Source organism: Ambystoma mexicanum, chromosome 9 (genome assembly GCF_040938575.1).
Source record: "Ambystoma mexicanum isolate Mex_15411 chromosome 9, UKY_AmexF1_1, whole genome shotgun sequence".
Classification (NCBI taxonomy): domain Eukaryota; kingdom Metazoa; phylum Chordata; class Amphibia; order Caudata; family Ambystomatidae; genus Ambystoma; species Ambystoma mexicanum.
In genome coordinates, this window is record NC_090931.1 from 200,690,057 (window position 1) to 200,702,927 (window position 12,871).

At 46.2% G+C, this 12,871-nt stretch overlaps 1 protein-coding gene across 1 annotated transcript; it reads left to right on the forward strand.

Annotated features, from left to right (window-relative positions):
- Positions 1-1,186: 1,186 nt before the first annotated feature.
- On the forward strand, positions 1,187-12,520 carry LOC138487880 (apolipoprotein A-IV-like). The gene is made up of 4 exons (XM_069614497.1): positions 1,187-1,308; positions 2,647-2,730; positions 7,970-8,096; positions 11,285-12,520. The coding sequence occupies exons 2-4, from the start codon at positions 2,682-2,684 to the stop codon at positions 12,210-12,212; spliced, it is 1,104 nt and encodes a 367-aa protein (XP_069470598.1). The 5' UTR covers positions 1,187-1,308; positions 2,647-2,681; the 3' UTR covers positions 12,213-12,520.
- Positions 12,521-12,871: the final 351 nt, after the last annotated feature.

Genomic DNA, 12,871 nt, shown 5'->3' on the forward strand with positions numbered 1-12,871 from the left:
TTCATATCTCCTTTTTTCTTCCTGGTTGACTTATGATGTAATGTCTTAATGCAGAGGGCCACATGTTGGTGGGATTCAGAATAGGGTGTGCAGGCTGGGGATTACATACTGCTTATGATCCAGTGGCATCGATGGATAATGGCGACACAGCCCTGAAGGTAAGGATACCCCTGTTCCTTATTTACATTATTGGCTGCATATTCACTGCCTGGAGGCATAGGATGCTCTCCCAGAGGTAGGTGGATAGTGCCCTGAGCTAGGAAGTTTCATTGCCCAGTTATATACAGGGGGCAGGGGCTGCCTCTCAGTCCCGCCCTGATCTGCAAGCTGTTGCTCTGGTAGATGTGAGAATCAGACCCCCACACTGACAGGAAGGTCTGCAGCCTCCAGGGAGATTAGGTAAGTGTCTGCCCTGGCCCCCTGTGCAATTACACCATCACTGGCCTGATGTGCCCCGGGTGAGTCCTGCAGAGGATGTCAAGTGGGGGGAGTTGTCACCCTCTGCTAGAGCTATTGCCATTGCATTACAAGACCAGTGTCTTTTGCCTCTTCACTTCTTCTTAAAGAAGCTCCCATCGGCCCCTTCATGGCGTGTAGGGCACTGGTTATAGACCTGTTGCAAGTTCTTCTTTCTGATCTTCCTACTGACTTTTATATGTAAACATTTGTTTCAAAGCTCCATTTGGGTGGATGTTTTCTTTCATTTTCCTGCCATGCGCCTCATGTATGAAATGTTTTTCAAGATTAAACAAATAAGTATTTTTATATCACTGATTAACATTTTCCAAATGGAACTCCTGTGATCCAGCGCCGGGCCCCCACTGCCTCCTTCGCCCTGGGTCAGCTGCCCAGCGATGACGAATGCCAGGACCCATGAGTACCCTCGCCAGGGTGGCGCTATCATACATGGCACACTGTTGTGCTGGCAGCAGCCACGCTGGCCGACGGTAAAGTCCAAGCGTGTGCAGTGTCTTGGAGTCACTGGGAGGCATTCTCCACCCCCCTCACTCCCCCCTCGCTTTGGGCCAGCTGCCCAGCGATGACGAATGCCAGGACCCATGAGTACCCTCGCCAGGGTGGCGCTATCATACATGGCACACTGTTGTGCTGGCAGCAGCCACGCTGGCCGACGGTAAAGTCCAAGCGTGTGCAGTGTCTTGGAGTCACTGGTGTGGTGTCACGTGCCAACTGGGAGGCATTCTCCGCCCCCATCGATTGGGAAAGGCCCTGCCCCATTCTGCATAAATGCCAGCAGGGGATCAGGCTGGGCATCAGGTGGAAGCCAGCAGAGGTGCAGGGCCAGCAGAGGTGAGGAGGGGTCCCCATGCAGGCTCCCCGGTGCACTTTGATTGGTGGAAGGGGATAGAATCGGTGCGGTGGGCGATCGCCATAAATATGATCGGGGTGAAATGGATTGGCGAGGGTGCCCTGGGGGGGCACAGACCCCGCAGCCATGTGAGGGTCTTCCAACACCCGCCCTCTCCCAGCCAGAGTGAGATTTAGAACTCCCATGGAGTTGTTGGGGTCTCCCTGCACAGTGGTGAGTACCACCGGGCCCAAGCATTGTGCCTGGGGTGTCCAGAGCCCCACACAGGGGCCCTTGGAGTTGCTGCCTAGATGATCTCATTATTGTGTTGTGATGTTCGTGTCGTGGACTCTGCCTCCTCTGGGTGCAGCTCAGCTGGGCCTTGTTTGGGGCTGATTGGAGGAATAGGTGAGTGTTCACGGACCTGTTACAGAGCAGAGTTGCTTTTAGTTTTTGGCCCAGGGAATTCTAGAAGCTGCTCTGGACATGGAGCACTGGGAAGGGCAGGGGAAGGTTAGAGGGGAAGGCAGGTGGGGGAGGGGGGTAGCTTTGGCTTGTGCCCCCATAGTTGGGACAGAGAGACGAGGGATTGCTGGATTTGCAGGGCAGGGGTTGGAATCTTTGGAATGTGTTGATTGGAATCATTCCATAGAGGCATTGCCCACCAATTACAACTGGTCTCTAGGCGGTTGCATAGTACCCCAGATGTTTTGGACTTCAGCTCCCAATATCCATAGCTGCTAGAGTAAGAGGTGGTGTATCATGGGAGTTGTAGTCCAAAACACCTGGGATTCTATCTACATACTAATTAACCATGTGATAAATGATGCTTGCATAGCACCGAGAATCACATGCAACCATGAGGCCCTGGACACCAAGGAGCCAGATACTTGCACTATAGGGCGCTTTTATTCTTTCCCTCCATTTTGCTTGGCTATAATAAGGGGCTCACAGTAAGCTTGTAGAGTGAACTGACATATTTAAAGTTTCTCCAGCAAACATCGCCAGCGCCTGGTTGGGTTGGGGATTACCCTGGGCCTGGTTAGTAGGCAGAAGACAAGGTCTAAGATGCGAGTAAATACCTGTGCCATTTTAGCGCAATGCTCGTATAAGGGTGGCGATAAAGACAGCTGACGTTGGGGCAGAAGGGGCGCCAGTGCAGTCTTCTGTGGCCACAGACACGTGGCTGCCCTTCTGATAACCAAAGCATAGGGCTCCCTGGCAGTGCCTAGTCTCGAGATAATTACCCAAAACCCTGGGCACTGGGGCATTGGGAGAAGGAAGTACATTCACCACAGGAGCACCTTGGCATCCGTCCATTGATATATATTTTGTTTTAGTTTCCAGGTGGTGAAGCACTCATTTGAAGCCAAAGATGTTCCTGAAAGCAGTTGCCCTGACATTGGCCGTTCTGGCCATTACAGGTATTTACATTTTTATTTATTTTTATTTGTATTCGTTTATTAAAAACCTCATCCTCAAAACCATGAATATACGCATTTAAAACATCTTCACACAGTTATTACAATATAATAACTTTAGCATCATCAGCACCAAGGGATTACAAATATTATTATTAAACGAATTCTACTATTAAAATTCATCCGTCAGCCCCAAAGCTTTTAAACAGGAAACAAGCTTAATTACTAAAGAACTGGTTCGTCCGCTCAGAATTCTGTGCCAGAAAGAGCTGTCCTTGAGGCAAGACCCATCATGAACCAAACTGGTGAACAACTGCTCTCCTCTTTACATTTGCTTCTAACCCATTGATAAAGCTTATACATGTCGCCAAGGGCATTTGAAAGGGTGCAAGTTCCTATCGCCATGGAGGCCCATCTCTAGCCACTATATAGTCTTCGTGTTCACTGGTAGTCAATGCTATTGCGACTGTGGCAGGAGCGGCGTGGCAGTACAATGACAGGGAGGTGGGCAGGAAGGACAATGCCAGGTGGACCGACCCATCACAGGGGCGTGCTCCATTGCTTGCACGTCTCACAAGGCAATATTAGGTTTGTTCTTTTGATTTGAAGATCTGAGATCATGCCTTCTTATTGGTTGTGGGGCTAACCAGCTGACTTGGTAAAGACTGTGGCCTAGTAATACAGTATGGATGACAATTGAACGATGCGTTCTATAGAAGGGGGCTGCAACTTGCCGCTCTCCAGATGTTGTGGACTGCAACTACCATCATCCTTAACCATTGATTATGCTTGCCAGAGCTGGTGGAGGTTGTAGTCCAAAACATCTGGAGAGCCAAAGGTTGCAGACCCTTGTTTTATAGGATTCCCCTTTTCCAGAGGCCACAGATCACTCTGACATCCCTATGACATGGTTTCCTATCCCACTAAAGTGGTTCCAATCGTGGCAAAAATTGCTGTTTTCACAATAAATTGCGACAAAAAGGCTGTGGTTTTGCCCTCGCAATCCATGTAGTATGGGGGGTAGAAGCTTTTCTGGTCAGTCTGGCAGATAGATAGGGAGGTGCAGCGTCATGGAGGCATTCAAAAGTGAGTGATAATGTTTTGAGGAGTGTCCTATCACAAAGTTTTAGCCAATGCTGGTCTCTTCTGGTGTTGGAGATGTGCTCTCTGCTGGTTATATTCAGAGCTGCTCTAAGGGAATTATTTAGTAGTATTTGTATTTTGTTCAGGATATTTTTGTTAGCGCCTACGTAGAGGGCATTACAATAATCTAGTTTAGACATTATGAAAGCATTGGTGAGTGTAATGCAGCTAGCTTTAGATAAAAAGAGTCTACAATATCTAATCAGTTTACAGGTATAAGCTGTAGATGAGGCCATGGAGCTGACTTGTTTTTTTAGTGATAATGTAGAATGAAGGTAAAAACCTAGAGTTTTTACCTGAGTTACTACTTTGATTACGTTGCCATCAATGTTGAACGCAGCGTAACTGGGGCTGAGTTTTTTTAGGTTAGAGTCAGAACCCAGAATTAGGATCTCAGTTTTGTCGTCATTCAGTCAGAGGCCATCTGAGGCCATCCATGCCTGAATGAGGAGGTATATCTTCTTTACCAGAGCCGTGTCTTCGGCAAAGTTGCCTGAAAGGGGTATGAGGATCTTGGTGTCATCAGCATAATTGGTGTATGTGACACCCAGCCTGTCAAGTTTGTCGAAGAGTGGCTTGGTAAAGATGTTATACATTGTCGGTGAGACGCATGAACCTTGTGGAACTCCACAGGTAATTTGGATTGGGTCTGCTGAGGCTGAGGGGGAGAACACTCTCATTGTACGGTTCACTAGGAAGGATTGTACCCAGGCTATAACACCACTCGAGAAATATGCGCTGACGCTAGGTGTTCGCATAACACTGTGTGATCCACCAGGTCAAATATTGCTGATAAATTGAGGAGTAGTAGCATAGGTGTTTTACCTTTGTCTTTCAACTCGTCGATTTGTGTATTTAAGTCCTTTAGAGCCGTTTCAGTCCTGTGTTGTGGTCTGAATCTGGATTTGTGCAATCCTAGTAGAGGGTTGGCCTCGAGGTAGCTTTGCATTTGGAGGTAGGCTACTCTATCAATGATTTTGAGCAGAAATCGGACCGTTGTGATGGGTCTGTAATTGGTGGGGATGGCCGGATCTAGGGTCTGTTTCTTGAGGAGACGTATTACTCAGGATTCTTTGAGGTTAGTTGGGACAGTGCATGACTTAAATGAGGCGTTGATTAGCTTGGAGATGAAGGATGCTAAATCTCTAGCTGCATCTCTGATTATTTGTGCTGGACAACTATCACCCTGACAGTTAGAAGGCTTTAGGGATAATATAACATTTTCTGTTTCGAAAATAGAGACATTAGTGAATCCAAAAGGGGTAGCAATGTTATGGGTGACAATGGGTGGAGTGGGATGCGTCTCAGTGGAGTGCAATGAAGCTTTTTTGTTGGCTATTTTGGTCTGCAGAGTAGCTATTTTGTTGGCTAAAGCATTTTGGATGCTAGTGCACCATTGTTTATCTTTTGGGATATTGTCCGTGGGCGGAATAGGGTTTTCCATTTCACGCAGGATCGTGAAAAGCTCCTTGGAATTGGAGTTAGCCTTAGTGATTCTTTCATTGAACGTATTCTTTTTGGCAAGGATTATTTCTTTCTTGTACATATTTGCAAGATTGGATAGAAGGGTTTTGGAGCTGGGGGGTGAACCCGGTATTAAGGTGTGATTTTTGTTTGCCTTTGTGTAGCCTGATAGGCTCAATTGTGTCGAGGGCCTTGGTCATAGTATGATTAAAGGTCTCTACTAGTGCGTTAGGGTCGGAATTATTAGTGATTGAAGAGAGGGTAAGTAGGAAGAGGGGAAGTAGCTTTTTTGCTGCGATTTTATTACTGCATACCACTAGCGTGGGGCCAAATAAAGTCCATTGGCACACGTGTGGGTGCCCACCTGCCTTCTCCTATTTAGTTAAATAGGTACAGCATAGGTGTCGAGTAAGACAATGGATTGACCATCTTCAACCATCTTTATTGCACAGGGTTTTATTGTACACAGTAAACATACCCAGTCGCCAATCTGATCACCTCAAGGGTACACTTCAGTATTCGGAAAGGACTCCAACCACAGAGTATCAAAATCTGTGGGTGCCTGACTGTCCACAGCGAGCACTCACATCGGTTATTCTGGAAGAGAAGATTTATTGGTTTTTATCAAAAGATAACCTCCTGGATCACACTTCAGTGCTCCCTTCTTCCCCAGTGTATGAAACTGTGCTGAGTGTTGCCACTGGCTCTCATTGCGGGTTTGGCATTATCTAAAAAACACTGGAGGTTATGGAATTACCTCTTGTCTTTCCTGTCTGTTGAAAACCCTCAAGGAAGTAAATACCTCCCACTTATGCATGGAGATATACCCTACAACAATTATGGAGGAATGTCTTCCAGGTGGAATTGTGGAATTATCTCTCGAGGTGATGCCTACATTTCCCAATGAAGTCCTAAGGGAGCTCAGAATAGGGAGTTGCCACAATTCATTATCTGGTCGGAGTTCCACAGTTACCACTTGTGGTAACTGCAATTCAATTAGGAGGAATGAGCACTGCAAATACCTCCAAATCTGTGATGCAGCCCATTGCAAAGCCATTAAACTAAATCCTGTGTCGGACGTCGGGCGCACCTGCTAAATAACAGAAACTAGAGTCGCTTATGTGGTGGGTTCCCTTACGTTTACATTGGCCTCCAACCAACTGGGTGGGATAGGAGTGAGGTACATTTTTGGTCTGAATTTCTAGTACCACGCAATTTGCCAACTTGAAGGTCCTTTCACATGTTTAGTGTTTCTATTGGAAATGACTTTACGTCACACAAGATTCACTTGAGTGCTAGAGGCAGGACCTCCAGGTGGGATTTGCTGCCTTCGTTTCACATGTTGAGTATTCTACAATTTCTGGGCCATTACTGTCACCGCAGCTCAACATAGAGTCCTGCGTACATGTTCAAAAAGTGACTTTGCAAATGGCGCCAAGGGGAGCAAAAAGTAAGGGCCAGTCTGTTGTCCAGGTGTTCCAAATGTCGAAATTTAGTCTCAAACCCGAATCCTTCACAATCATTAATACATGATGATCACTGCATATGTGATGTGCCTTTGCGTGTTTCCTGACTCATGCCACTTCCCCAGGACCTGTGAATTTCATATTAATATTTTCCTACATCTGATAAACGCTGACACGGAAGAGAAATATTGATATGAAATTCATGAGCCCTGAAAAAGTGACGTTAGTCACGAAACATGTAGACTGGACCCTCACACTGTAGTGGCACATTTAATATATTACTAGATGAGGAGTACACCCTTTTGAGAATACATTACTACATTTTGAACACACAAACAACAGCTTGATGCATCCATTTCCATGCCCATTGGTGTCACTTGCAAATTCACTTATTGGATGGGTAGTCATGACTCTCAACTGTTTCTATGCTAAATGAGAGTTCCTTGCATACTCAGTGACTAGCCTGAAAACCTGGCATGGATGTGGGCCTCGAGGACCGGATTGGAGACCAAATTCATCACAACAATTAAAGTGAATGTTTATATGAATCTTTTATAGTGAACATATATCTCAATTCTTTTCACAGCCTCTCCTCGCCCCACATCACTCCTCATGTTCATTGATTCCCATCACTCTTGCTTGACGGTGGGTGACAGATTCAGTGGAATCACTCACTAGTTAGTGCACCTAACGCTTGGTTTCCTGTGAGAAGGAACGTTTAGTAATAGGGCAGGGATGTGCAACCTCTAGCTCTCCAGATGTTCTAGACTACATCTCCCATCAGCACTAGCCAGCATACTCTTTGGTGAGGGATCATGTGAACTGTAGGCTAAACGATCTGGAGAGCCACTGGTTGCAGACCCCTGTGTTAGGGCATCTGTGTAATATTGTATGTTAAGGTATATCTTCCGCTCCATGGTACCCGGGGGGACTGGGGTCTCTCGGGTATAATGGCACCCATGTCCCGGGTTAGGGGACAGTGTTCACCTGCACCTGCCACCCGGGATCCTGCATTGGAGAATGTGGGTGATTGTAACCAGATGAAGGGTGACCTCTCCTGATGGTGAGGGCTGTGCACCATCTTATACCCTTGCTATGCACATCACTTGAGGAGGGCTGTGCATGAATTGTTTAATCAGAGAAACTTGTTTATTTTATCATGCCCACAGGGTCTCAGGCAGACGTGAGCACTGATCAAGTGGCAAATGCCTTATGGGACTACTTTAGTCAACTGACCAACATTGCCAAGGCGACAGGGGAACAGATGCAGGAGTCGGAAATCAGCAAACAGCTCAAGTAAGTGTCCGGCCATAGCAAGACTGAAAGATGAATTTTACAGGAAATACTGTTACATAGCTCACTTACACCTGCCCTATTAGAAAAGCAGCCAGTGGGCCCCATAGTGAGAATACCCAGGGACAGTACCCATTTTTGTGATGGCCCTCTAGCACTGCACTTTGGTACTTATCCTTCACCCAAACTCCATTTTGGATAGCTATTCACTGAGCCCCATTGTTAGCTATCCTTGCACCAAGCTCCATTATTATACTTCTCTCTGCCAATCTCCATTGCTAAGTATCATTCTACTAAGCTCTATTGATGGATATCCCTCACCCACTCTCCATAGCTGGATATCCCTGTTCCAATCTCCATGGTCAGGTATCCTGCCAGCAAGCTCCATTGCTAGATCTCTTTCTACTAAGCTTTTTGATATATATCCCTCACCAACGAGCCATAGTCGGATATCCCAATATCAATATCCATGGTTAGATGTCCTGCTCCCAAGCTCCATTGCTAAATGTCCTCTAATAAGCTCCATTGATGGATATCCATCGCACATGCCCTATAGCCGGATATCCCTCTACTAACATCCATGGTTAGATATCCTACCACCAAGCACCATTGCTAGATATCCTTCTACTAAGCTCCATTGATGGATATCCTTCACCCACGCTCCATAGCTGGATATCCCTCTACCAATATCCGTGATTGGTTAGATAATCTGCCACCAAGGTCCTTTATTTTCTACCACCACTACCACCCGCCACTAAGCCCCATTGTGTGATATTGATCTACCAACCCACATATTTAGGTACCTCTTCACCAAGCTACATTATCACATATACTGCCACCAAGCTCCATTGCAAGATACCCTTCTACCAAGCTACATTAATGGATACCCCGCTATCATGTTCCCTTGTTGGATATCCCATTGCTGGATAGCCCCTTACCACGCTCCATTGATGGATATCTCTCTCCTACACTCCATCGTTGAATATCCCTCTACCACCTCTGTTGTATATTTCTCTCCCACACTCCATTGTTGTGATATCCTTTTACCACACTCCGTTGTTGGATGTCCACCTATCATGCTCCATTGTTGGATATCCCTCTCCCAGAACCCATTGTTGAATATCCCTCTACCACTCTCGCTCCATTGTTGACCATCTAGCTACCAAGCCCCACTATTTGTAATCATTTTATAAATGAACAGGCCACATAATTCTCAAAGATTGCTTGGACATTTCAGCGGCGCAAAAGATGCGCGGGACAGTCTCTTGCATACATCAGTGTTGGCATTGCGCTCCTGGCATGACTGGATTACTGGCTCCAAAAATGCAGGAGTGTCCTGAAAGCACCTTTCACTCTGAAATGTGAAACTAATAAATGCATTTCTCTCCCTTATGCAACGGTTATAGCAGTGCTTCAAACCGCTGCTTTCACTCTTAAGAAAAACACAGGACGGGGTCAGGAATCCTCCTACTATGCTTTGCACATCCCTCTGTGCCTGCCCCGAAACAGGCACAGGACAATGCTTTTGTTTTCTGGACAGTTTTAATCCACATCGAGGTTTTTGAATTTGGATTGTAAATTGAAATGTGCAGAAACTCCCCCTTATTTGCAGAAAAGGAATGGACAAAGGCACCTGAATGCGTGCATACGTGATGTGCAAATTCAGATGCCCTTTGTGCATAGGGCACATATTGTTTTTGGCGCACGTCATGAGAAGCACTAGGATTACTATATCTAACCCGCTACAGTGATACAGGTCCCACTCCAGAATGAATACACCAGGGCCCCACTGGATAACCGGTTTGTACTCCTGCTGCGGTGCAGGAACTATTGCTGTAATAATGCACAGAATAGCTCATCAGCGCCACATTTGCTTTGATCCTCTGAAAGGCTACATACAGTTCTATAGTTCAGGTGGGGGAATAGTTCTATAGGGTCATAGTTCTCCGGTGCCCCATGGGGGCATAGTTCTGTGAGGGCATAGTTCTCTGGATTGATTTGGGCGTTATTCTGTGGGAGCACAGGTCTCTGGGCTCTGACGGGCCATGATGCTGATGGAGCACAGTTTGTTGGGGTTTGATGGAGGGCTGAGTTTGATGGATCTTAGGTTTATGTGAGAACATAGTTTTGAGGGCTCTGATGGGGAATAGTTATGGTCGTACGGTTTTGTTGGGGCATAATTTTGTGAGAGCATAGTGCTTTGGGTCCTGATGGGGCATAGTTCTGCACGAGCATAGTGCTTTGGTTCCTGGTGGGGCATAGTTCTGTGTGACCATAGTGTTTTGGGTCGCGGTGGAGTCATAGTTCTGTGGGTGCAGAGGTCTATGATATGATATTTATAACGCGCTTAATACCCAGAGGTTTCTAAGCGTGGACCCAGGGATCGAACCTGTGTTGCTCCGTGTCGTCTTGCTTCCAAGGCGAGCATGTTGCCCCTGAGCTATCCTCCCGAGACTCTGAAGAGGTTTCATTCTGCCCGCACATAGTTGTGTGGGCTCTAATGGGGATATATTGCTTTTGGCTGTAAAATGGTTAAGGCTCAACAGTGCCTGTCACCATCTTTTCAGCTTTCTAGAACCGAAAGTATTGGGAGCGGGTAATCTTGTACCATATGAGAGTATGCAGCATAGAGCCAGGCCATTCTCAAAGATGTTTGCTTTGCACATGGAAAATGACCAGTCAGGCCTGTGCATCTTGGCCACCTTCATCAAGCTAGCCCTAAAAATAAGAAAGTTAAGGATGCTCATGTGACCCAATTGTCCATCATTCTGTCTGTCCTAGTGGGTTTCATCTGTAATGAGGGAAGGCCTCTCTGTCCCAGAAAACATTTCTCTGATGATAGGTTTTATCACCCTCATCGATTCTTCTACACGTGGCTTTATTGGCATTCTGGTTGTGATGTATGTGATGTATGCTGTTTTATTTTTGTTTAGAAACTCTTTTGTTATGGCTTTTATTTGATTAAATAGTGATTAGCATGACCATGGGCTGCCAATCGGTGGGTAAATAACCAATCGACACTATACGCACAAGCTATATCTCGCTCCTCATATACTGTCTCGCTCCTCTCTGTGCATTAGCACCACCCGTTTGCCAAAACTGAAAATGGCGTTCACAGAGCACAATGATCAAAGTTGACACTTTTGGCCATCCTATGCAGACTAAATACAATTTTCTTTCTTCCCCAACAGAACGCTCATCAAAGATAATCTCAAAGACGTCAACCTCTACGCAGGAGATCTTGAAGGCCAGCTAGCTCCATTTGCCACCCAGATCCATGCACAGCTAACCCAAACCTCGGAGAAGCTTGTGGAGCAGATCCGCCTTGAGCTGGAGGATCTTCGTTTGAAGGTGTCACCATTTGCTGATGAGGTTCACAAGCAGCTCGCCAAGAACATTGAAGATCTGCAGCTGAAGCTGAACCCCTACACTGAAAAATTCAGCGCCAGTGTCAAGGAGAACACAGAGGAACTTCGCCAACAGCTCACGCCCATCATCCAGATTTTTCAGGCCAAGTTGCAGGAAAATGTGGCCAACGCCCAAGTGGTTCTAACACCCTATGCGGAGGAACTTCATCAGAAGATCAATGAGAACATGGACCACTTGAAGGAGAAGCTGACCCCCTACTCTGACGAGCTGAAGTTGAAAATTGACCAAAATGTCCAGGAACTGCAGCAGAGTCTGTCTCTTTACCCCCAGGAGGTTCAAGATAAACTCAACCAACAGATTGGTTTAATGGCGTTCCAGATGCGGAAGAACGCAGAGGAGCTGAGGACCAGAATCTCTGAGAATGCTGAAGACCTGAAGCTGAAACTTGTTGCCTCTGCTGATGAGATCAATGAGAAACTCAATGGAAATATGGCTGAAGTCCGCCAGAGCTTGGGGTCCTACCTGGGAGACTTCAACAACCAGATGAACCAGAAGATCGAGGCGTTCACCCAGTCCATCTCCCCGATCAGTGAAAACATCAACAAAATGATCATCCAGAAAGCGGAGGAGATGAAGCAGAAGCTGGGGCCCTACACCGTAGGTGTCCAGGACCAGCTGGATGTACTAGAGAAGGACATGCGTGAAAAGGTCAGCTCCTTCCTAGACCGCGGAATCCAGGCTGAGAATTGAGGAGTCCACCATCGAAGGCAGATATTGCTCATTGTCATGCAGGTGTAATTAAACAGATGCTTGTTGACTAGTCTATTACTCTGACGAGGAAAGAAACCAGTGTAGACATCAACAATTGACTAACAGAGTTCAATTCCTTTATTCCAAATATTTCCATGCATAATGCAAATGAGAGAATTGTACTCAAAGCTCCAAATGTTCTAGTTCTGCACTTGTGCCCGACTGCTGGCAATTCATGTTCCTACTGGCTTAGTGAAACTTTGAATCCAGAGATTACTCAATAAAGACCGCAACACGCCAATGCAAAAGATGGATTCCATTTGTGTTGCTTTTGTGTATTCGCGGTTGGTGTTCATAATTTTGATTTTGTGTAAATTGTTAGTAATGATAAAAGTGGCACAATAACAATGCTAGAAAAGACAGTGCTTCATGTTTTCCGTCTTAAGGCACCTTTCTCAGTTCCCATTAGTAACCCCTCCCACCCCCATGTCTCTTTGCCACCCCCACTTGGTGTGCCGGGGCTCAGAAAAGCAGGTTATGCTGGATTCCTGTCCACTGGATAGCATTACACAGGATCGCAGGTAAAGGTAGCAGTGATTCCAACATTTTGCAGGAAAAATAAATATTGGGGCACAGAAATATATATTTTGTGGCATTTA

Coding starts and splice junctions, on each gene's coding strand:
- LOC138487880 (XM_069614497.1), top strand. CDS start 2,682: ATGTTCCTGAAAGCAGTTGCCCTGACATTGGCCGTTCTGGCCATTACA. Junction 2,731..7,969: donor GGCCGTTCTGGCCATTACAG/GTATTTACATTT, acceptor TCATGCCCACAG/GGTCTCAGGCAGACGTGAGC. Junction 8,097..11,284: donor GAAATCAGCAAACAGCTCAA/GTAAGTGTCCGG, acceptor CTTCCCCAACAG/AACGCTCATCAAAGATAATC.